Source organism: Aquarana catesbeiana, linkage group LG11 (assembly GCF_042186555.1).
Source record: "Aquarana catesbeiana isolate 2022-GZ linkage group LG11, ASM4218655v1, whole genome shotgun sequence".
Lineage (NCBI taxonomy): Eukaryota > Metazoa > Chordata > Amphibia > Anura > Ranidae > Aquarana > Aquarana catesbeiana.
This window is the reverse complement of record NC_133334.1, coordinates 206,089,386-206,114,939: the sequence shown is the minus strand read 5'-3', so window position 1 is coordinate 206,114,939 and position 25,554 is coordinate 206,089,386. Positions and strand designations below refer to the sequence as shown.

At 43.6% G+C, this 25,554-nt stretch overlaps 1 protein-coding gene across 6 annotated transcripts in view; it reads right to left on the bottom strand.

The window, feature by feature from the left end:
* The window catches only part of LOC141112390 (transmembrane protein 272-like), a 130,760-nt gene that overhangs the window by 90,624 nt on the left and 14,582 nt on the right, over positions 1 to 25,554 (bottom strand). For all 6 annotated transcript variants that reach the window (XR_012236592.1, XR_012236593.1, XR_012236591.1 and 3 more), the window contains exon 2: positions 15,649 to 15,698. Coding sequence is in view for 3 of the 6 variants with exons in the window: in XM_073605190.1 (XP_073461291.1) it covers positions 15,649 to 15,698 (50 nt within the window). In the remaining 3 variants the exon portion in view is untranslated. The remainder of the gene's footprint in view (positions 1 to 15,648; positions 15,699 to 25,554) is intronic.

The window sequence follows — 25,554 nt, the reverse complement described above, 5'->3', positions numbered from 1 at the left end:
AGTTCCCAAAACTCAACTAGTCTGGGTGGGATAGTGTCAGCCACCTCAGGGTGGGAAATCCACTGTGCCCCCAGCCTCCACAGGGCCGCATCTCGGCGTGCAGGCGAGCGAAGCTCGATTACCAGTGGGCTATGATCGGACAACCCACTGGGTAGGTATTTAGCCCCTATTACATCCGTCAACAGGATTGAATTAGAGAAGGCTAGGTCAATCCGTGAGGCAGTCCTATGTGAGGCCGAAAAGCATGAGTATGCCCTAATAGCCGGGTGTTTCCATCTCCATATCTCCTGTAGCCCCATTGCCTGTGCCCATATAGATAGTTCAGAGCTATAGTTTTTTGATGGGACTGGTCTGTCCAAATCTGGGGAGATAGTAGAGTTGAAATCCCCCATCACCAGCAATTTCGCTGGATTAAAAGGAGCTGCTTTTTCCAAAACCTTATATAATAAATCATGTGTAAAAGGTGGAGGAATATAAACATTTATGATTATATATCGCTGAGACCAGTGTGAAAACACCACCATTGCAAACTTGCCCTGGGGGTCCGTGCACACGTCCTCAATAACACAGGGGAATTTCTTGTGTATTAGGATTGAGACCCCTCTAGCATAAGAGGAGTAAGTCGCATGGATGGCCCTCTGAATCCAGGGTTTTTTTAGAGTTAAAACCTTGCTGCCTGTGAGGTGGGTTTCCTGTAGGAGAATAAAATGTGGAGAGTGGGTTTTTAGATATCTCATCAATAGTGCCCGTTTAAATTTAGAATTAAGACCTCTCACATTCCATGAAAGGACCGAAAAGGTTTCAGCTAAGGAAGTGGCCATATAGGTTTAAGAAGCCATGGCCAAGTAAAATGACTAGGGGAACACCATTTGGGGTAACTCACAAGCAGCAAGATTTTTACAATATACCATGTACCAGCAATGTTAATTTTTAAGGCAATTTTTGAAACAAGCTTATACAAACCATGACAAAGACCAACATAAAACAACAAAAAAATATATATACCCAAGCACGAAGTGCTTATCCGACTAAGTCCCATCTCCTCTCAAAAAACAAAAAAAGGAGGAGGAGAGTTGGGATTAGTTTTCTCCCAAAAAAAAAAAAAAAAAAAAAAAAAAAAAGAACACACACGCAAGCTGCAACTGTATTGCAACTATATTGCAGATATACCCCTAAAAGGGGATATCGTACTACTACTACTATTTGTTCAGGCACCCTATAGCCGAACAAATATATAAAAAAGGAAAAAAGGAAAAACCTATCCAATACCTATCTAAAAAAAAAAAAAAGGGGACGGGATGGGGAGAAAAGGGCAGGAGGGGGAGGGAAAAAAAAAAAAAAAGAAGAGAAAAAAGGAGACAAAAAAGGAAGCAACAGAGAGTAATTGAGGTGGGGTTGGGTTCTAATTATCTAACTCTTGGCTCTTAGTGTAAGAGATATAGTCCAAGTCCAAGTCCAAAGGGCTGAGCATTCCAACTCCAAATAAAGTACATTTATCTAAGCATTCATTAGGAGACCACAGAATAGCAAGAAAATTTTAGACACTATAGGGGTGCACTATAATGGACTATAGTAGTAAGGATGGTACAAAAAAAAAAAAAAAAAAAAAAAAAAAAAACACACATGCGTCACCCACGGCCATCTAACCAGGATATAGCGGCCTCCGAATTGGTGAAAAAGAATGTTCGATCCCCGTCTGCAACTCGAAGCTTGCTGGGATATAATAAGCTAAATTTAAGACCTTTATCCCTTAGGCGTCTTCTGACCTCTGTAAAGGCCCGGCGTCGCTGCTGGACTTCAGGGGAGTAATCAGGAAACAACATGATTTTTGCATTATTAAACCGCAGTTCTTGTTTATCTCTAGCTGCAGCTAATATCTTATCTCTGTCTCTGAAATTCAAAAGTCTCAATAAAAGAGGCCTGGGAGGATTACCAGGGGCTGGAGGGGTTGGTGGAATCCTATGCGCCCTCTCTACCACGAATGTAGGGGGCATAGCAGGTAAGTCCAACAATGATATAAGAAAGGATTCCACAAACTCAGCTGGTTTATTACCTTCTGTTTTTTCCGGTAGGCCTATGATCCTTAGATTGTTTCTCCTCATGCGATTTTCTGTGTCTATCGACTTATCTTGTAGGGCTTTTACCTGCAGCTGCAAAGCGCGAAGGTTCCTGGAGTCTGCACTGGTAACGTCCTCCAGTTGTGAGATCCGACTCTCAGCCTCTACGAAGCGGGATCTAAATTTGTCCATATCATGCCGAATTAAGCTGATATCTGAAGCCAAATGGTCTATTTTAACCATCACCTTTTCATTTCCAGCTTTAATTGCTGCCAGCAGCTCAGCATGGGAGGCCGCGTGAGAGGCTACAGGTGGAGACGGATCAGGGAGCGTCTGCGTGCTAACTGACATGTTTGGTATGGGAAGCCTCGGAGGTAATATCGCGGCGGCGGCAGCAGGCACAACAACAGCAGCAGGCTTAGCAGGCTTAACAGAGCCAAGAGCAGCAGCAGCAGAGGCAGCAGAGGCGGCAGGGGTGGTGGTGGAGACCGCAGGCACTGTGGAGGACCGGAGCCTACCCGGAGATATGGTGGGACCTCGCGGTGCACCGAAAGCCTTTTTCTTTCCCAGGGTGCCTGTATACGAACGGGTCTGGTGAGAATCGGAACTGAGAGTCGCTGGAAGTCAGAGAGTCAGCCCGGCCAATGCCAGAGAAATTTCAGGATGAATGGTTGGAGCGGAGCTCAGCCCGCACACGTCCTCTCACTCACTCACTCTCTCTCACATCCCCGAGAATGTTTTATAGTATAAAGCCGAGTAGCCGTCTGGGCCTGGTCTTTTGTTAAGTTTTAGGTCTTTTATGGCGTTAGCAACTTCATCTATAGTTATAGGCTCATCCAAACTGCTTTTTTGATTCTGAGATAACTCAGGTAAGGTTATTTTTGAGAAGAAGGATTCAGCTTCTGTAAGATTAAATTCATTGTTTGTCTTGTATAAAGTTGCGAGATGTGAGTAAAATTTATGGACTATTTTAACTGGATTACAAGTGTAAACATTTTTTGATAATTTCAAACGTATTGGTTTGAAAGATTTGTTAGTTGAATTTAATGCCCGAGCCAAATATGTACCCGGTTTGTTTGTATTCATGTAGAAATTGTGTTTGGAGCGTTTGAGGGATTTATCAACTGACTCAGTGAGAAATAGATCGTATTCCAATCTAGATTTTTCCAGATGAGATTTTGTACTCTGAGATGGATTATCTTGAAATGATATGTAGGCTGCATTAAAATTGAGTTCTAGTTTTTTTGCTAGATTTTTGCGTTCCCGTTTAAATAGTGCCATTTGTCTTTGTATTGTACCACGCAAGACAGGCTTATGAGCTTCCCACAGTGTTATTGGGGAGATGTCTGTTGTATTATTAATTGATATGTATTCCTTTAAAGCTTGTTCAATGGCCATCTGATGTAGTGGGTGTTTGAGCATTATGTCCGGTAAGTACCACGTTGGGTCATGCGCTTTTGGTATGGCTGAGGCTATAGTAGTGTATACTGCATTATGGTCAGACCACGGAATCGGAATTATATCTGATGCAATAATTTCTGGTATCATTCCTATTGTTAGAAAAATATGATCTATTCTGGTGAAGGTTTGATGAGGGTGCGAGAAATAAGTGAATTTCTTTTTCATTGGGTTACTTTCTCTCCATGAATCCACCAGATTGTATTTGGAAAGAAGTTGAGAAAAAGGTAATCTAGAGGTTATTTTGGATGGTGTAAAAGGTGATTTATCTAGAAATGGGAGGAGGACCTGGTTCGAATCCCCACACATTATCACTGTTCCTATTTTGTGTGTATTAATCACTTGTAATATATGTGAGAGGAATGGTGTAGGTTGTTTGTTAGGAGCGTAGTAGGAAATCACCGTGATTGCTGTATCCATTATATAACCCATGAGTATCAGGTATCTACCTTCTGGGTCTTTAATTTCTGATGATAAGGTGAATGGTGTGGATCGGTGAAATGCAATTAGAGTTCCCCTTTGCTTGGTACAGGCAGAAGCCGTGTAAATTTGTTGATAAAAAGGAGAAATATATTTTGGAGTAGAATCTTTGGTGAAGTGTGTTTCTTGGAGGCATACTATGTGAGCCTTCTTGTTATGGAAAGTACGGAAGGCTTTGGTCCTTTTTTGAGGGACATTTATTCCCTGAACATTCAGGGAAAGTATATTCAGTGGTGCCATGGCAATAGATCAAATAGTTTTGACTTACTTTTTGTTATGCAGAGCTGACTGCGCAGATCAACCTGTGTGGACTGAAGAGATGAATAGATAGAAAAGAAACCAGTGAATTCTGGAGTAAAGAGTAAACAAAAAACATATGAGATTAGATGATACATTGTATAAATTATTTTTTGCAAGTAATCACAATTTACCCGTGAAAGAGAATAAATATCTCTCTCAGGGGAATAAGTGCCTTCGTCACACTCCCACATAATATGGTTGGGAGAATGAGGAGGGCTAATGTGGGTACACGGATCTTCCGCTTACAGGAGAGAAGTGCTATGTCAAAAGACATCAAATGATGTTTCATTAATTGGAGTGCAGAATATAGTTTTTGTTGAAATTATTTATTCCAGGGTGGTTGTATATGGTTAGTCTTGCCCTAGGCTAAATAATTCAGTTAGAAAGGTACTGTTAATAACTTTGGTATTGATGAAGATAGTTTGAATTATTTTGGGATTTTAACCCTTTTAGAGTAAACAATTACATATTTTATTCATATATAACTGTTTAGATATGTTAACTCATAAAATTGAGGTTGTATTGCTTCAGATTAGAATAAACAAAAACATAATTCTAGGAACTAGTTAGGTAATAATATATTTGTTTTAAGAAAAGAAAGAAAAAGCTTCCATTACTTCTGGATTATTGAACATATTTGTCCTAAAAAGTAATAAATCTATTGTTATTACCTGAAAATATATAACTGAACAAGAATTTCCTTATTTCACTTATATATTCTAAGGCTATATGAATCAGAAGTAATAAGAAATATAACTGGAATGTAACATGATCCCACACAGTGTGTGACTATCAGAATGCAGTTACATTCAGTTATAAATATAGGTTTTTTATAGAGAACCATCTCTTAGTATAATAAATGAAGAGATATCAGGAATTAGGATGTCAGTCCATTGAATCTTCTTGGTCCATGGATGATGTGGCATAACGGCCTCTTTTGTGAGAATGATGATTCCCATTTTGTTCTGAAATTTTCTGGGTGCTGCCTGAAGGTGAAGATGACGCCATTCTTCTGCGTGGGGGAGTGTTGCTGCTTGTGGGTTCTGTCAGATTTAATTTTAAAAGGGTTTGTTGTAGTTCATCTGCTGATCTGCTTCTGTAAATTGTACCTTGGTAGTTAAATCTGACTGAAAAGGGGAAGCCCCATTGATACATAATGTTGTGGCGTTGCAGTTCCATTAGTTGGGGTTTCATGGATCGTCTTTTAGTAATAGTAAGTTGGGATAGGTCAGCAAAAATTTGATAATTGTGTCCTTGAAAATTAAGTTCCTTTTTTTCTCTTGCAGCAATTACTATTTGTTCTTTCGTTCTGTAATAATGAAATTTTGTGATTATATCACGTGGGGGTCCATCTTTCTTTTTGGCTGTGAGGGCTCTGTGTACTCTGTCCAGTTCTAAACGTTCAATAGGGATATCTGGCTTTAGTTCTTGTAATAGAGCAGTAATAGTAGATTGCAGGTCTGTCACAGTTTCAGGTATTCCCCTTATGCGCAAGTTTGAACGTCTGGCTCTATTTTCGTAATCTTCGAGCTTAGTTTGAAGTATTAAATTCTCTTTTTTTAATTGTTCCAATTCTGTTATATTTTCTTGGGTTGTAATTTCAATTTCATCCATTTTTATTTCTAAGGCTGCGGTGCGGTTTCCCAGCTCTCTTATTTCTTTGGTTAGGCTTTTTGTTATTTGGTCTGAGGTTTGTTTTAAAGCCTTATGAAGCATCTTTTCAAATTGTAATAATATTACTGGGGATACTGAGGAGGCTTGTGGAGAAGTTTGTGAGAGAATTTGTTCTGTATCTGACTCAAATGGAGAGTCTTGCTGTGACATTTTCTGTCTGTGAGAGCGCCCTGATGCTGTATCTTGTGAGGTGACTGGAGCTGCTTCAGCTGCAGTGAGTGCCTGTGAGCTCTTTGTGAGGTGATTTTTATTTCTGCCACGGTTTCCTCCCAGTACCATATTTCCTGCCCAAACTTTCACAGTTTGTTCCCTGGGGCAAAAAGGTTCAAATGGATACCTTTTGAGCCTGCAGGCTCCGCTTTGTCCTTCTCTTCTCTCCTCAGCGGTGTGGAGCTCTAACAATGCATGTCTGCTCCGCTAGACTCCGCCTCCTGCCCTCGCTGAGTGTGTTATATTCTTAATATCTAAATTTTAATTGGCTTTATTAAAAAGGATATGCATTTTCCATATTTGTGTGAATGATAGGACTTTGAGCTAGTGATATCCAGATGACGACTCATTGACTGAAAATGCAGGTCAAGACCCTGTCAGAATTTGATGGATTTTGTAAATAATATATGTATGGGTTGAAAATCTTCCAATGTAACCGATACTTTGTTTGATATATGCGTTTATGTTTTAAATGGTCTGATGTTTAGTCTGACACATATATCTGGTTTCATGTTTAAAAGGTTTGGTTAAGTTAAATACAGATGTTGCTCTCTGTTAGCCCCCACTTTTTGGAAGGAGGAGAAAGGGGAGTGTATGGGAGGGATTTGTGTTTGGGCGCGAATTTGAAAGACTGAGTTCATATATTCAAAGGATAAACAGCATCCTGTCTCTTTGCATATATCTCTTGCTCCAAGACACATCTCCCTCTTCAAGACACACAGCTATTCTATGCATACAGAATTACTTCCAGGACACAAGAAGTTAATCGGCCATCTTAGAAGAGTAACACAAAAGGGAAGCACATGGTCTAATGACTTTAAGAACTCTTTTCAGATCTTTGAAACAAATGAACTATATTTGAACATTTTTTGCATATATGAAACAACACTAATTCTGAATATGAATGTACTATTTTTGTAAGTATTTTCCAAGTTTTATGTGTGTACAATAAAACACACAGTTTGATTTAAGCTGACTCAAGCAGAAATAATTCCAAAATTCGTCTCACGAGAATCATCATTATTGAAGGCTTTTTATACAATATTAAGCCATTTATTTCAGAGTGTGGGGAGACAAGTGGAACCGGACATCCAGGGTGAGGACACGAGGAGGAGAAGCATTACTGCCCGCCCGCCCTACATTGGCTTGGTTCGTTCTATGCTTGTTTGTTTGTTTTTTGTGTTGGTTTTTTACAGGGTACGTATGGTTGGGTCTTTGGAGGCATTTTAAAACAGCCTGCTGTGATTAGATTCTTGGGACCCATCTAAGGTATGGGTCCCCGGTGGAATGCCAGTTATGGTGAATTAACTGGTAGTTACAATGGTGGTATCTGCAGAATGTGGTTCGTCCCCGAGCCGGTGCAGTGTGGCAGGGACCGTGGAAGTAGTTATGCAGATACAAGGGAAAATTTTTGATACTTAGTGCCTCCAAGGATCAGCAACAAAAAAGTGTTATGTTTTTTGTTTGGTAATATTTGTTTACATAATTTGTTATAGTTTAATAAAGGGGCCGAAATGGCCAATTTACTCCAACCTTTGTGTCATATTTTTGGCAAGTCTAGTTGGGGTAATAGGATGGGGGTACAGTATTAGTTATACAAAAGGGTTAGGATACATCTGGGGTACCTTTTTCATGCTACTTATTGTGCAGAGAAAGCAAGTGGCATCTGTGACTAGTGACAATCCTGAAGACTCCTCCTTTGCTTCTGACAACAGCTCTTCTAGAATGGAGACTTCACAGGGGGTCAAGGTCAGCATCAACAATAACCTCTCCAATCCTCAACTATAGAGTAATAGGTCAATCTTGTTCTCATATGCACAGAGATTTCCTACATTTAACTACTTGAAGACAGAAATACATATATTTACGTTGTGTTTTTCAAGTGGTATAGGGGGTTGGTGCCTGCAGCTACAGGCATCATCCCGCTATTGTTTTTTACAGGAGATGATCAGCTTACATGTAAAAGCCATCCAAATGGCTAATTAGCCACTGGATTGCTTTTATAGACAGTGATATGGGTCGAGCCCCGCCCCCACTCCCCCCCCTCTTCCACCGGTGTCTCTCCAGGATCTTCCCACTGGAGAGCCTGGAACTGAAGCCTGCTTACCATAGAGCCATTGAAGGAACGGAAGGTATCCGATGAACTCTCTGGTATAGGAATCCAGAAGTGACGGGTACTGTCATCGTTTCCAGTTTCCCTGGATGTAAACAGCACCAATTTTAAATCTTGAAAGCATTTGATTACACCGATCTTGGTGTGATTGGATGCTTTAAAGGGCAGAGAAGACATCTGGGGTTTAATAGACCCCAGATCTCTCCATAAAGAATACCTGTCACTGCCTATCACTGTTACCAATTAAGTTTACATTCCTTGTGATAGCAAAAAAAAAAAATGGGAATGCACACGCTGGTCCCGCAGGCATATGTAAACGGCGATCGAACCACACATGTAAACGTCGAACGTCAGTGTGAGAGCAAAAGTTCTAACACCAGACCTCCTCTTTAACTTTCCACTGGTAACCTGTAAAGGCTTTTAAAGCGACGCCTGTGGAGATTATAAATACTATCATTTGGCTCCATTCCGCAAGCGTGCACAATTTTAAAGCATGACATGTTAGGTATCTATTTACTCTGCGTAACATTATCTTGTTTATTTTAACAAAATTGGGTATTATATTGTTTTTATGTGAAATAAAATGAATTAAAGTTGTCTTGACCGAGACACATCAAAATATTATATTTTCCATTTAGACTTCAGCTGAGTCGTCACTCCAGGAGAGCACTCCCCCTCCCAACAGAAATGGCTGATTAAGTTATACTATCCATTGGAGGGCTAAAGTAAAGAAACAGAAGTCATGTTGAAACCGGAGTAAACATGAACAATAGTGTCATCTGACATGAAACCAGCTAACGACGGTCAAATGTGTGTTTTTTCAGGTCCAAATTACAAAACCTTTAGACCCCTTTCACACTGAGGCGCTTCTAAACTGCCAGTAAAACACTAAACGCTTTTGAAGAGCTTTTCAGGCCCTTTTAAAGAGCCTTCCATTCATTTTAATTGGGAGAGGCGTTTTTTTACTGCCCTGCCAGTGCACTGCCCCAGTGTGAAAGCAATTATTGATTTTAATTGAAATAGTTTTTCGTGAGATTTTCAGGTGCTTTTTTTAGCGTGAAAGCGTCTGAAAAGCGCCTCAGTGTGAAAGGGGTCTTAATTAAAGGAAAAGCTTGGGTAAATAACCCCATTGTTTCAAAGGGTGAGATGACCTCAGTGGTGAGAGCCCCATATTGACTCAGCTTCCCCTCAGACAATGAATGAGAAACAAGGTTAATGTTACACCAAAAAAAGACAAACAGGCACCAATATCGGAACAGTCAATAATGGAAATGTGTCTGAAATGTCCAAGGTTCATTTCAAATGCTGTAGGAAAACATTTCAAGCCTTTATACATGTGGCATTGTATATATATGTGATCATAAAGTAGAAATATAAATTTTGATATAGAACAAATGAAGAATTGTATTTAGATACCCATAATTGTTGTAAATACATAGAAACCGTGACCGCATCTACATAAAAATACCAATATTACATGTGTTGTCCTAAGACAAATACGTTTTCATAGGATGTGCATTCATCCATATAAACATCCATTTTGTGTGATATTAATTAATCAAATTTATACTAAGTGTATTATATTTTGTACCAGTTGCCGGGGTCCCTGAACAATATAGATATATATTCATAAGCCCCAATATATAGATAGATACCAATTATGATAGAGAATATATTTTCTTTTAACAAATAGTTTAGAATACATGTTCTGTCCTCAGACACACCTAGTGGCTGAAGATGATATTATCTGAGCTTACCAGGTAAATCATTAAAGTTCTCCAACCAATGGATAATAAGCCAAACCTTCTGGGCTGAGCTTATGATAATTTTATGAGCTTATTGTCCCAGATGGTATAAAGGATGTGAGGGCCATAGAGAGGGATGACAGATCCACACGCCAGATACACCCCCTAGACTTTGAAGAAGACTGATGATATTTGACCACTCCCCATCTTGCTGGACCTTGTGACTGGAACCACTCAATGTACTTAGATGTTGTTGGATATCTTCCCCTTTTAAACTGTTGGTAAGATACAGACCTTACAAATATTAATTAGCTTTTCCACTCATAATTGTAGGGATTGTATTTTATAGTTTATGTATTGACATTATCATATGTTGTATGTAGGGTAGTTTATCATTATCATCTGTCCATATTGATTGTCTAGGCTGTGTATTATTGAAGCCGTGTTTGGGGGAATGCAGACAAACTTGTATTACATCAATTTAAATTTCTGTGGTCCCAGGGAGAGTATTATTGCCCCATTCAATTTTAGTAGCTCTATTGGTTTACTATTTATTTCAAATTGGCAATATTTTTCTGTTGACTCCGTGAGACATACTTTGGATTCCTTCTGGAGAAATTTAGAGGACTGTTTCCCAGAGTGACAAGGGATATTGTGTTCTTGAATGTAAAGTGAGATTACCGCACATATTTTTCTAACAGAACAATTTGGGTTCCCCTGAGTTATTTGTATCTATTAAGAAATATTGTTTCATTGCCGTGTTGATGTTTTGATAATGTGTGTGTGAAATATCAACCACCAGAAATTCCAGTTCTGTATGACATTGTATAACTATACTTGTTAATTAATAAAGTCAAATTATTTACTTATTAATTTTGTTGGGAGATATTTATACATTGGTAAGAAATCCCCATAAATTAACAAACTCAGGAAAGGATTGTGGTATGTACTGATTATCTGAACGGCGTTCACAAATTTACCAAAAGGTTGGAGGCATTGAAAAACAAAACACTGAGATCTTAATTAAGATTCCATACCACACTCACAACAAAGTGTATTTTTTCCCAAAAAAAACTGCGTTCTAAAAACCACTGTGCAAATACTGTGTGACATAAAAAAATTGCAAAACAATATATATAATGTGTGGGGCTTCTAAGTAATTTTCTAGTAAAAAAGCATATTTTTACATGTAAACAAAAAGTTGGTCTTCGAGTAGTATTAGCAAAAACCAAAAACAATTGTAGCCAACTGCTTGGCTAAGAAGGTGAGATAAACACTGGCTGAAAGAGGAGCAAGCAGGAGGAAGAGTTCAATAGATAGTTAGGCAGCACTGCACTGTGGGAACTGTAGTCCAGAGGAAGGAGACTCAACTGTTATCAAGAGCTTATGAACTGCATATCCCAGAGAGAGATTGCCAGTAGGATAAGAAAGAGCATCTTCTCAAGCTGTACGGGATACAGCTTCCTCTTGGCATGACGGAGCCCAGAGAGTGCACATAGCTGTCCAGTGTGAATCACCACTGCTGCATAACAATGGCTTTAGAAGAATTCAGAGTGCTGAGTCCAAGTGTGCTAACAGCCAGAGTCACCTGGGTGCAGAGCACAGAGTGGACTAATCTCTTTGTGTGACCAGATGGTGAACTATAATATCACTGGGACTGGTGAACTGCTTCTGTGGGGATTTACTATCTCCTGCAAGAGAGACTAAACCCATTAGTAACAGACATCTAATAGCCTTATTGCTGCCTGCAGGCTTGACTGGGAATATTCTTATGTGCACCAACGGTACAGCTAAACCTCAGCGCTACTCAGCTGAAGAGTTAGGACTAAAGACTGTCCCTTTACAGATGCTACACAGAAACTTTCCCCTATTGCCTATGCTAAGAGGGACCTCTCAGGGGACATTGCACCATATCCTAGCCATTCTCCTAGAATGCACTCTAGACTAGTTATAGCACAATTATTCACATTGCAGTTAATGCTTATATGTGCTGTATGTTGCTGACTTTGCTGATACATTGCTGAGTTATTTCCAGTCTAGTGGTACGGAACTCTATTCTAAGTTACTGTGGCATAGTGATTATACTGTCTAGCAGAATGTGTTTGAACCTACTTTCTGTGTGTTCATTTATGCTCAACCACCATTTATTCTAACCCAATACATTGAGTTCATTATCCACTAAACGATCTTGTGTCTATTTCCCAATACTAATTCACAGCTGAGTTAAAGGTATCTACACGTTTGTTACTATAAGTGGTTGCCCTTGAAGTCGTTGAAGTTGTTCTTGAAGTCAAGGTACAGATCAGAGAACCCAAATTAGCAAGCGGCTCCTTCAGGGGTAGCAAAACACGTGGATGGGGGAACTGGGCAATTTTTTTTTCATTCAACCTATTGGTTGAACGAAAAAAATGACTGAAGTATGGGCTGCCTTAGTCCATTGCAAAGTTACTTAAAATACTATAGATATAACATTCTGCTGAATATAGTTGCATAGTTAGAATGACACAAGTCCCTCTAGTTTATCCATTTGAATGAAAAATAGAAAACCTCTTTATACACAATCCTATACCCACAGTTGATTCAGAGCAGGGTTGGATTTAGCCTGTCTAATATGGGGTGCAGTAAAAAATGTTGGGGGGGGAGGGGGCAGAGGATAGGAGGTCAGCAGGGTCATGTACAGAGGGTCGACAGGATAGAGGATAGTGTCAGCAGTTTGTAGGGCAGTGTACAGGGGCTATTGGTTTTTAGGGCAGTGTACAGGGGTCAGCAGGACAGGGGGTAGCAGGGCAGTGTACAGGGGATCAGCAGGGCAGATGATTAGGGCCAGCAGAGCCAAGGACAGGGATCACCACTGGCAGGGCAGAGAATGGGGTCATCGTTGGCAGGGAGGAGGACAGGGACCATAGCTAGAGAGGCAGAGGATAGGAATCGCAGTGTGTAGTTGGCTGCTTTGTTGCAGTTCTGACCTGTGAGACCCCCTGGTCAGAAGGGCAGTGTAGCTGCAGCAGCCAGCTAAACATTGTATAGATCGTGACTGTGTGTAAAGGAATGTGATCTCAGCTGTGTGTAGTGTGGGGAGGAGGAGCTGTGTGCTGTACTGGGATGGTAAAGAAGCTCAGCTGCTGGCATCCAGGATTCAGGGGGGTGGTCATGGAGCTTTAGGGGGCACAAATAAAATCTGGGGGGGTGCGGGGGGTGCAGCCCTCTCCAACACCACTCTAGATCTGGCCATGATCCAGAAAAAGAAAAAGCAATAAAGCATGATTCAATTTGCTCCAATGGTGGGTAAATTAATCCTTCCTGACCCCCCTGGAGAAAAATAGATGTTCCCTGGATCAACTACCCCTGGTGTTATTACCTAGAAATCTTACTATCCAGTTATATTTTGTGCATTTAGGAATACATCCAGCTCTTTTCTAAAACAATCGACTGAGCTAGCCAGAATTAATTCTAAAAGGAGTTTCTACATTCCACATTTTCACAGCTCTTACTGTGAAGAAGCTTTCCATATGTGGAGGTTAAATCTCTTTTCCTCTAGAGGTAGAGAGTGCCCCCTTGTACTCTGTATTGAAAAAAAGATGTGCAAAAAGGAAAAATTTGTTTTGTTTAGTTTTGGATAGAATTGTTTTATTACTAATTTTGTTTCATTGATTTGTTTCATTTATTAATTTTCTAACGAATTTCAATTTATCAGAACAAGTTGAGTTCAGATTGGTCGAAAAATGATCAACCGATTCAAATTGAGTGTGAAGATTAGCCGGTTGTTGAGGAGCGGGCCGGAAAGCCCGCCGCCGCGTCCTTAAGAACCGATAACTCAGCTCTCAGTGGGCTTCCCCACTGAGAGCTGAAATGTAAACAAAAGAATGCCGACAATGAAAAATTCAGAAAAAAAAAAACAGCGTGGGGTTCCCCCCCAACCCTTCGGGTCTTGTATTGCATTTTAACCCCTCAGTACAGATTCCCCCCAGTACAGACTCTCCCTCCCAGCCAATCCCCTCAGCACAGACTCCACCAGTACAGATACTCCCTCCCAGCCTAACCCCTCAATACAGATCCCCAGTACAGTCCCTCTTTCCCAGCCTTACCTCTCAGTACAGACCTTCCACAGTACAGACCCTCCCTCTTAGTCTAACTCCTCCATACAAACCAACCAGTACAGATTCTACCTAGTACAAATGCCCCCATGCAACCTAGCCCCTCAGTATAGATTACCCCTAGTACAGACTCTCTTCTCTTTCAGCCTAACCTCTCAGTAAAGATACCTGGTACAGTCGCTCTCTCCCAGCCTAACCCCTCAGTACAGATCCCCCCCAGTACAGACCTCCCGCAGTACAGACCTTCCCTCCTGGCCTAACCCCTCCATAAAAACCCATCAGTACAGACCCTCCCCGGTACAGATGCCCCCTCACAACCTAACCCCTCAGTACAGATCATCCCCCCAGCACAGACCCGCCCTCCCAGCCAAACCCCTCAGTACAAACCCCACCAGTACAGACCCTCTCTCCTAGCCTAATGCCTCAGTACAGACCCCCCCCCCGGTACAAATGCTTCTTTCCAGCTTAAAGTGTTACTAAACCCACAACAGTAAATTCAGTCTGTATATGCAGTAAAGCATGCTTGTTATACTCACTGTGGAACCCAAGGGGTTAATCCTCTGCATTGTTTAAAAAGGCTGTTCGATCCTGTATGCACAGTTCCTCCCCTTCTTGCACTATTTCCAAAACATGTCCGGATAAGACAAATTTACTTGAGCCAGGCTGCACATGCTCGGTTTGATGTGTATTGCTAGAGAGTTTTTTTTTTTTCATGGGAGAGAGCATGTGATCCGCACAGGGACAATCAGCACTGTCCAGGCAGAGGGACAGGGGTCCTGCATCCTGATGGGACAGCCAGTGCAGTCTGAAAACTCCTCTTACAAGCTTTAACCAGGTACTGATAGACATCACAAGACTGCTATATACTGCTGATGAGAAAAAGTATTTAGCAGTTTATATTTACTAAAATAATTGCAATTATATGTTCTGTGTACTGTGGGAGACCAGATATAATGAATGTAGGGTCCCGGGTTTAGTAACACTTTAACTCTTCAATACAGGCTCCAATCCTAGCCCCCCAGGTAAAGATACCCATTACAGACCCTCTACTACTTGACTCCTCTCAGTACAGGCCTCTCCCAGTACAGACTTCCTCACCCAGCCAAACCCCTTAGTATAGACCCCCTCAGTACAGACAACTCCTCCCAGTCTAACCCCTTAGTGTAGACCCCCCTTCGGTAGAGTTCTGCTCCCCTAACTTACCACATGCAGTGGCAGTTCAGAAAGAGGGGAAGTCTGCCACTCATCTGTGTCATGTGACCAGAGCCGAATAGACACTGAATTGCAGCTGTCAGATGAGCAGAAGCACCACTGCAGTTCTAGTATCATAGGCACTGCAGTGCCCTACATGGTTAAACACAAAAAACAAATGTTAGAAGGCTGACTGGCACCCCCAGATTGCCAGTACACGGTGTGGACTACACCCCCTAAAGGTGTCACTGCCCTAGGATGTGCTGCAATGTTTTCTGTTTGTCAGATTCTATTAACAAATCAATTAATTTGTCAGAATTACTTACGTGTAGAGGTTGTATTAGAGGATGAAGAATCAGACATAGTGAGAGTGTTTCTGAAAAAAAAATATATTTATGATAAAATAAAATAGTCACACTGTATGTTATACTTTAAAGTAGAACTATAGGAAACACTTTTTAAATCAATTTTGGATAGTAAGATAAAGTAAGGGAGTGTTACTGTCAGTTTTTTTTTCCATCTGTGTCTGATTGGTGAGATTTCCCTTCATTTCCTGTCCCATAGCCAAAACAGGAACCCTGCAATTCAAAGGAGATCTCTTGGGCCCCCCAGGTCACCAGAACTAGTATCCTCACTGGAAGATTTCCCATCTATTACTTTTCCAGGGAAAACTCAAAATGTGGGATTTTCTTTTAGTTTCACTTTCAATGACAATGGTAAACAGGACAAATAGAAGGGCTGTATCTCCCTAACATGGGCAGAGGTAGCAAAAACATAGAAAAAGTTTGCCTTTAGTTATATTTCAAGGCTGGGTTCACGTTGATGCTAATTGGATACGGGTTTCCCCTGCATCCAATTTGCATGACAGGAGAGTGTGACCGTCTCTCTGTGGAGCCAGTTCACAGTCACACATCCGGGACGGCCACGGTCCGAATTCCAGAAAGGTCCTGTGCGTCTTCTGGTTTGTTTCAGGTGCGAATTAAGCCAAAAATTCAGACCTGATTCGCACCTGAAACGGCGAACAGGAACCCGGACGCACCGGACCCCTGCTGTGATCCGCGACCGCAGCTAGTGTAAACCCAACCTAACAGTTTCCACTCTCTTCTCAATGGAAAATAGTATTGATACACTTAGCTTTAATAGAATATAAAAAACATTTTTGAATGCAACAAGAACAACAACATGATAGATTATCTGGAGAGAAAAGAGACTGTTGTCATTAGGGAAAACAGCATGCATCTACCCTGTTGCCTGCTACTTGTCATTCTACCACCATGTGGTACCAATTTCCTAACTTGTTACAGCCTGCCTTGTTCCAGGTTTAGGAGGTATAAGGCTTGGCTCATACCTATGTGGCTGTGGGTGTGGGAATTGCAGCGAATCTCACATTCACAACCACACGCAGCCAAAACACACTGCTGTGTGAAAACGTCTGGGGCTGCCATTGATTTTGAATAGCACCTCCATGCATAAAAAAATGCAGTGCATTTGTGGGTGCACAGGGCCGCTTTTTGAAAAAGGTGCATCCTTTTTTTGCGTGAAATGCAGGCACGGCAACAAATTCAAATGAATGGGCTGCTGTGCCCAGGAAAATGCAGGCCCCAAAAATCCAGAGATGTGAACCCGAAGGTAAGTGTCTCCAGATTTCAGCTGCTGCTTGGTATATCACCTGCATGGCCAGTCCCTTCTTAGCATATTAATCAAGCTCAGAGGCGGCTCTCTAATTAAGCAAACTAGGCGACCGCCTAAGGCCCCGCACTGACAGGGGCCTCGCAGCCGCCTACTTTGCTTGTGCTCAATCACTGATGTCGACGCCGGCGGCTCCGCCTACCCACGCTGGGGCTCTGGGGCTGACTGACAAATCGGGTACTGCCCGAGGAATAGCAGCCCCAGCACAGAGCGGTTGCATCCCGGTACGGTGGCAGCAGGTGCGGACAGCTGGACAGTTGAGGCCTCTAGGTGGCGGCAGCAGCTGGATGAGAGCACCCGGCTCCAAGTGCCATCTCTGCAAGGCGTGTGTCGGGCGGCGGCATGTCCATGTGGGAGCTGCAGCTGGGCTGCTCCTTCAGCCTGCGCTCACCCGACCACTCCGCACCTGCCTCCAGCTGAGCTTCCCCGTGACAGAAGATGAAGGAGCTCTGCCTCCAATCTCCTGATGCCGCCTGGCCGACCAGAGAGAAGGTGAGTGCCCGTGCAGCGTTCCTGTGCCTGGATCGGAGGAGCGGTGGGCGGCGGCATATAGTGGAATTGATCTTTCTATATTCCTCCTGCAGCCACCGAATCATCTGCAGGAAGGAGAGGAGGAGAAGTGAGCATTCAGTGGCTGCAGGAGGAATATAAAAAGTTAAATTCCTCTATATGCCACCACCCACCGCTCCTCCTATCTAACTTCTTCTGAGCCCTCAGTGCTCTCCGACCCTCACTGTGCTCCCTGGCTCCTCCCCCAGTGCTCTCCACCCCCTGCTTTCCACTCGCATTCTTTCTGACTCCCCTCCTCTCAAGCTCCCCCGAGCTCTCCAGCCCCCACCCCTCCTATGCTCTCCACCTTCCCCAGTGCTTTCTGCCCCCACACCCCCAGTGCTCTCCAGCTCCTTCCTGTTCTTTGCCCCCCTCTCCTGCTCCTGCCCAGTGCTCTCACAGACTGGGACATGGAACACAGGAGGGTCTGCAGACAGGGACAGGGCTAGGGATCTCTCTCACCCCCCTTTCCCTCACCACCCTCTTTCTCACCTTCTCCTATCTCTCTCCCCCCTCCCTCTTCATGTCACCCTCCTTTCTCTCACCCCTCGTCTCTCTCCCTCGTACCACCCCTCTCTTTCTCACCTCCCTCCTCTGTGTCACCCTCAGTCTCTCTCACCTCCACTCACTCCCTCCCACCACTCACTCCCTCTCTCTCTCTCTCTCTCTCTCCCTCTCTCTGCCCCCTCTCTCTCTCCCCCCTCTCTCTCTCTCTCTCTTCCCCTCTCTCTCTTCCCCCCTCCCCCTCCCCCTCACTCTCTCCCCCTCTCTCCCCCCACTCTCTTCCCTTCTATCGCACCCCTCGTCTCTTTCTCTCTCGTGCCACCCCTCTCTTCCACAACCCTTCTCTCTCTCCCTCACCCCCTCTCTTTCTCCCCTCCCTCCTCTCTCTCCCTCACCCCCTCTCTTTCTCACCTCCCTCCTCTGTGTCACCCCCAGTCTCTCTCACCCCCACTCACCCCCTCCTACCACTCACTTGCTCTCTCTCTCCCCCTCTCTCTCCCCCCTCTCTCTCTCCCCCCTCTCTCTCCCCCCTCTCTCTCCCCTCTCTCTCTCCCCCTCCCCCTTTCTCTCTCTCCCCCTCCCCCTTTCTTTCTCTCCCTCCCTCTCTCTCCTCTTCTCTTTCTCCCTCCCTCTCTCTCCCCTTCTCTCCCCCTCTCTCTCTCCCTCCCTCTCTCGCCCCCTTCTCGCCCCCTACCTCTCTCCCTCTCTCTCCCCCCTCTCTTCCCTTCTCTCTCTCCCCTCGTCTCTTTCTCTCTCGTGCCGCCACTCTCTTCCACAACCCTTCTCTCTCTCCCTCACCCCCTCTCTTTCTCACTTCCCCCCTCTGTTTCATCCCCAGTCTCTCCCACCCTCACTCACTCCCTCTATCCCTCCCTCTCTCCCCACTTTCTCCCCCCCTCCCCCCTCTCTCTCTCCCTCTCCTCCCTTCTCTATCCCCCCTCTCTCACCCCCTATCTCCCCCCCTCTCTACCCCCTCTCTTCCCTTACTTCCCACCCTTCCCCCCTTCCCCCTCTCTCTATCCCCGTCTCTCTCCCTCCCTCCTCCCTATCTCTCTCTGCACTGTGTTGGGATTCCCCCACTCTCCTTCCTCCCAAGGCATGGGAAATTCTTAGAGGGGTAGGTTGCTACCTTGCTGGGTCCCAGATGTTTTATTGGCTGCATATGTCTGATGGGTGAGGAAGGTGCCCTGGAAGTGGTGCTGATGAACTGTGTGCTGGATCAGTGCATCTTTCTGCAGCCGCCTCTGATCAAGCTCATTCGTTTAGCTGTGCTCAGACCAACTAAAGTTGCCTAAGTAATGGGGCGGAGCTAGCGCGCAGCATGTAAGGAGCGTCTGACCGAAGCTCCGTCTGCAGACAAACTATCCTGATAAAATCCTGGGACAGTGGCGCTTGTTTTTTCGGCCAGCGGCTGGGGATGTGTGCTGGGATACATCAGGCACCCTCAGGGATGGTAAAATACGGCCCTCCGTGCCCCAAATCCACCGGTGAGCGGCTGGCACAATTCGCCTGGGGCTCTCAAAATGGCACTGGAACACAGGAGGAGGAGGAATGGCCGCCGCTGCAGAGATCCACAGGGACACCGCCTCAGGCATCCTCATCCTCAGCAGTGGACAGGGTGAGTCCTAAGCCCCAAAGAGAGGTAGTGATACACAGGGGAAGATCGCTGGACAGGTTGAAGGATCGCTGGGCGAGAGCTGACAGGGAGGTGGTGGGAGAGGAGGAACCGTCCCTGTCACAGATAATGGCGGCCATTCAGGGAGGCCAAGCAAAGTTACTAGATCATTTTGAAGAGCTAAGAGTGGAGTTCTCATTCATCAAGCATGATATGCAAAAACTGAGGGAGAAGGCACAGATTACAGACCGCCGTGTTACTGCCTTGGAGGATAATATAAGACCCTTAGATACTGCAGCACAGGTGACCAGAAAGACCCTATCTGAACATACTTTAAAGATGGCCGACATGGAAGACCGTATGCGAAGAAACAATATAAGGCTGGTGGGGTTCCCAGAAGGAGTGGAGGGAAAGCACCCAGAGGAATATCTAGAGAAATGGCTGATTGCTAATATGGCGCCTGACACCTTTACAAAGATGTTTGCTATTGAAAGGGCCCATCGAGTTCCAGGCCGGGCCCCTCCAAAGGGAGCCCCTCCCAGGTCTATGATAGCAAAAGTGCTTCACTTCCGGGACCGGGAGAATATTCTAAGGGGAGCCAGAGTGGGCCCTGAGATGACTTCTGATGGAAATCGCATATCAATATATCCTGATTTCTCTGCCGTTACTCAGAAACAGAGAGCTTCATTTCAACCCATAAAGAAAAGATTAAGGGATCTCAACTTGATCTACAGCATGCTATATCCTGCTAAGCTGCGCATTGTGGAGAATGGAAAAATGCTTTTTTTCACAAATCCTACTGAAGCGTCTGAATGGCTAGACTCTCGTGGTCATCGGAGAAATAGAGCCTCTCCTAGATCGCCTTAAGGAAGATGAAAATGTGTGAGGCAACTGTCTTTTTGGGTGAGAGAATACTAATTGGAAAGAATACTGTCTGCCTATCTGACTGTATCTTATATAGTTACATAGTTACATAGTAGGTGAGGTTGAAAAAAGACACAAGTCCATCAAGTCCAACCTATGTGTGTGATTATGTGTCAGTATCGCATTGTATATCCCTGTATGTTGTGGTCATTCAGGTGCTTATCTAATAGTTTCTTGAAGCTATCAATGCTCCCCGCTGAGACCACCGCCTGTGGAAGGGAATTCCACATCCTTGCCGCTCTTACAGTAAAGAACCCTCTACGTAGTTTAAGATTAAACCTCTTTTCTTCTAATTTTAATGAGTGGCCACGAGTCTTGGTAAACTCTCTTCTGCGAAAAAGTTTTATCCCTATTGAGGGGTCACCAGTCCGGTATTTGTAAATTGAAATCATATCCCCTCTCAAGCGTCTCTTCTCCAGAGAGAATAAGTTCAGTGCTCGCAACCTTTCCTCATAACTAAGATCCTCCAGACCCTTTATTAGCTTTGTTGCCCTTCTTTGAACTCGCTCCATTTCCAGTACATCCTTCCTGAGGACTGGTGCCCAGAACTGGACCGCATACTCTAGGTGCGGCCGGACCAGAGTCTTGTAGAGCGGGAGAATTATCGTTTTATCTCTGGAGTTGATCCCCCTTTTAATGCATGCCAATATTCTGTTTGCTTTGTTAGCAGCAGCTTGGCATTGCCTGCCATTGCTGAGCCTATCATCCACTAGGACCCCCAGGTCCTTTTCCATCCTAGATTCCCCCAGAGGTTCTCCCCCCAGCGTATAGATTGCATTCAGATTTTTGCCACCCAAATGCATTATTTTACATTTTTCTACATTGAACCTCATTTGCCATGTAGTCGCCCACCCCATTAATTTGTTCAGGTCTTTTTGCAAGGTTTCCACGTCCTGCGGAGAAGTTATTGCCCTGCTTAGCTTAGTATCATCTGCAAATACAGAGATTGAACTGTTTATCCCATCCTCCAGATCGTTTATGAACAAATTAAATAGGATTGGTCCCAGCACAGAACCCTGGGGCACCCCACTACCCACCCCTGACCATTCTGAGTACTCCCCATTTATCACCACCCTCTGAACTCGCCCTTGTAGCCAGTTTTCAATCCATGTACTCACCCTATGGTCCATGCCAACAGACCTTATTTTGTACAGTAAACGTTTATGGGGAACTGTGTCAAATGCTTTTGCAAAATCCAGATACACCACGTCTACAGGCCTTCCTTTATCTAGATGGCAACTCACCTCCTCATAGAAGGTTAATAGATTGGTTTGGCAAGAACGATTCTTCATGAATCCATGCTGATTACTGCTAATGATATCGTACGTATTACTAAAATCCTGTATATAGTCCCTTATCATCCCCTCCAAGAGTTTACATACTATCGATGTTAGGCTAACTGGTCTGTAATTCCCAGGGATGTATTTTGGGCCCTTTTTAAATATAGGTGCTACATTGGCTTTTCTCCAATCAGCTGGTACCATTCCAGTCAGTAGACTATCTGTAAAAATTAGGAACAACGGTCTGGCAATCACTTGACTGAGTTCCCTAAGTACCCTCGGATGCAAGCCATCTGGTCCCGGTGATTTATTAATGTTAAGTTTCTCAAGTCTAATTTTAATTCCGTCCTCTGTTAACCATGTAGGTGCTTCCTGTGTTGTGTCATGAGGATAAACACTGCAGTTTTGGTTACTGAAGCCCCCCGATTCACTCGTGAAGACTGAGGAGAAGAATAAATTCAATACCTTCGCCATCTCCCCATCCTTTGTAACCAGATGTCCTTCCTCATTCTTTATGGGGCCAATATGGTCTGTCCTCCCTTTTTTACTGTTTACATACTTAAAGAATTTCTTGGGATTTTTTTTGCTCTCCTCCGCTATGTGTCTTTCATGTTCTATCTTAGCTGTCCTAATTGCACGCTTACATTTCTTATTGCATTCTTTATAAAGTCTGAATGCTGAGGATGATCCCTCAACCTTGTATTTTTTGAAGGCCTTCTCCTTTGCTTTTATATGCATTTTTACATTGGAGTTAAGCCATCCAGGACTTTTGTTCGCTCTTTTAAATTTATTACCCAATGGGATACATTGGCTAATGCCCTTATTTAATATGCTCTTAAAGCAAACCCATCTCTCCTCCGTATTCTTTGTTTCTAATATTTTATCCCAGTTTATGCCTTTTAGCAAGGTTTGTAGTTTAGGGAAGTTGGCTCTTTTGAAATTCAGTGTCTTTGTATTCCCTTTATGTTTCCTAAAGGGATATATCTCTCCCTGCCTTACTAGTTGACCCCTTCCCCCTTTTTTTTTTCTCCTTGCTATAACATTAATTTTTTTTCTTCATGCTGAAAATATTGCTGGAACAGGAGATCTGTGTATTGTGGATGCAATCTCTTCCTGATGGTTATCCTTGGGGGGGGAGGGGGAAAGTTGATCCTTTGGGTCTGTCTCTGGGACAGTTCTTTTTTCCCATTTGGAAATTTTTTTTTTTTTTTCTGGAGGACTTCTCAATAGATACTAGCGGCCCAAATACAAAAAAGAAAAAAGGAGGGTGAGAAGAAAAAAAGGAAGGAGGAAATTTTTTTTTTTTTTTTTTTTGTTTTTGTTTTATATTGCCGCTGTCCTATGTTAAAAAAAGATATACAGTGTCTGCAGATGGAACTTGAAACTGCAATTTACTGGAACAGTTTTTTTTGCTGGGAGTAAAGTTCTTTTTCCTATTTTTCTAGGGAAAACAGAGTTTTTATTGACTTATTATTTTTATTGTTTTCTAATGCTAAGTAGTACTGTTACTTCCAAGTAACCTGCCTTATGTGACTAGTTTTGAGTTGCATCTCTGCTGCTAATTCATTGTGGTTATGGGAAAAAAGTGCCTGGTATGTTGGGACTGGGTGCAGGGAGGGAGGAGGGGAAGGGTTGGAAACTGTAATTTTTGGGTTTGTTTAAGTCTGTCTTTGGAGGGGGTGGTTCACATTTGCTGTTATTACAGGAAATTCTCTCAAATGTTCTGCGTGCATCGCCCGCTGCGAATACTGGGAGAGGCCTGGAGCCCATTGGGATGGCTGGATTCGACAGGTGTACTGGGGAGGGCCGCCTACTACTACAATTATAGATATGGCGGTTAGTCTCAAAATTTTGGCCTGGAACGTACGAGGCCTCAATTCTAAATTCAAGCGCTCCTTGATTTTTGATTATATTAAGAAACACAAGCCCCATATAATTCTATTCCAGGAAACGCATCTACAGGGCTCCAGGGTTCTCTCCTTAAAACGAGCACATATTGCCGGGGCTTATCATGCTACTTACTCTTCGTACGCACGGGGAGTTTCCACTTTGGTTACCAAGGCTATGCCTATTTCGATACATGCGGTTCGGACTGATATTAAAGGGAGGTTTGTGGTATTAGTAATCCAGGTGATGAATAAATTTCTAACGATAGTGAATTTATATGTACCTCCTCCTTTCTCGCTAGCTCATTTAGATGATATGCTACGGATAGTTTATGAGGTAGCGGAGGGGAGGATATATATACTAGGAGATTTCAATACTGTGGCAGACCCTGCTCTGGAGAGACTTGGGGCGGTATCCGGCACGTCGGCTCCTTTAGCGGGATGGTTGTCTGCACATGGTTTCAGAGATGTTTGGCGTTTCCATCATCCTGGAGTGCGGGAATATTCCTGCTACTCTGAAACGCACAAGACGCTGTCCAGGATAGACACCGTCCTGACTGAGGGAGACGGGATGCAGTTGGTTCAGGGGGTTTCATATTTGCCCAGAGCCATATCAGATCATTCCCCCATGCTACTGGAACTTTACCTAGGACCAAAGCCGGGTTTAAGGCTATGGCGAATGGAGGCGAGTTGGCTTCAAGAGGAGTATATTAAAATCAAATGTACAGAGGCGATCAAACATTTTTGGGCAGAAAATACTGGCTCCGCATCCACACTTCTCCAATGGGAGGCTTTTAAGGCCACGCTGCGAGGGGTGTTCATGACGGAGGTCCGAAGTTTTAAAAAACAACTGGCCTCAGAGGTACAATTTAAAGAGACTGAGGTGACACTGGCGGAAGCTGAATATGTTAGAGACCCTACTACAGAAAGACTACTGACTTTACAAACCAGTACAAGGGAGTACAAGACGATCCTCACAGATCGTACTACAAAATTAAATTTGGCACAACGCAGACGTATATTCGAATTTGGAGACAAGAATGGCAGGCTTCTGGCATACCTGGCGAGACCTGACTATATCCCGGTATATATTAAGGCGGTGTATGATGATTCTAGGATTGAAATATGTGACTCGGCCGCTATCCTGGATATTTTCGCTCGTTTCTATAAAAAACTATATAGCTCTTGTGCCCCCTTGGAACTGGAGAAACTGGGGAAATACATTGCTGACGTAGAACTACCTAGATTGACAGAAGAAGACAGTACTGCTCTAGAAGCGGGTATTACGGTGGAGGAGGTAGAGAAGGCGATTGCCTCCTTTCCGCCCAGGAAGGCACCTGGACTGGATGGCCTTCCCTCGGAATGGTACAATACTTTTCGTTACGGTATGGCCCCACGCCTATTGAAAGTTTTTAATACAGCTAGATCGGATGGTAGACTCCCTCCCTCTATGAGGGAAGCCCTGATTGTATTAATACCTAAGGGAGGTAAAGACCCTCGAGAATGTGATTCGTACCGTCCAATCTCGCTGATGAATATGGACACAAAAATCCTTGCAAAAATATTAGCTGGTAGACTGCAATCTGTTATACTAAATTTAGTGGACGCTGACCAAACTGGTTTTATACAAGGTCGTTGTGCACAGATGAATATTAGGAGACTATTTATAAACCTTCAGATAGCCCATGACAATTTGGGGACTAGAGTAGTGGCTTCTTTGGATACAAAAAAAGCCTTTGACTCCGTAGAGTGGACATATCTGTTCCACCTCCTTGAGTCATATGG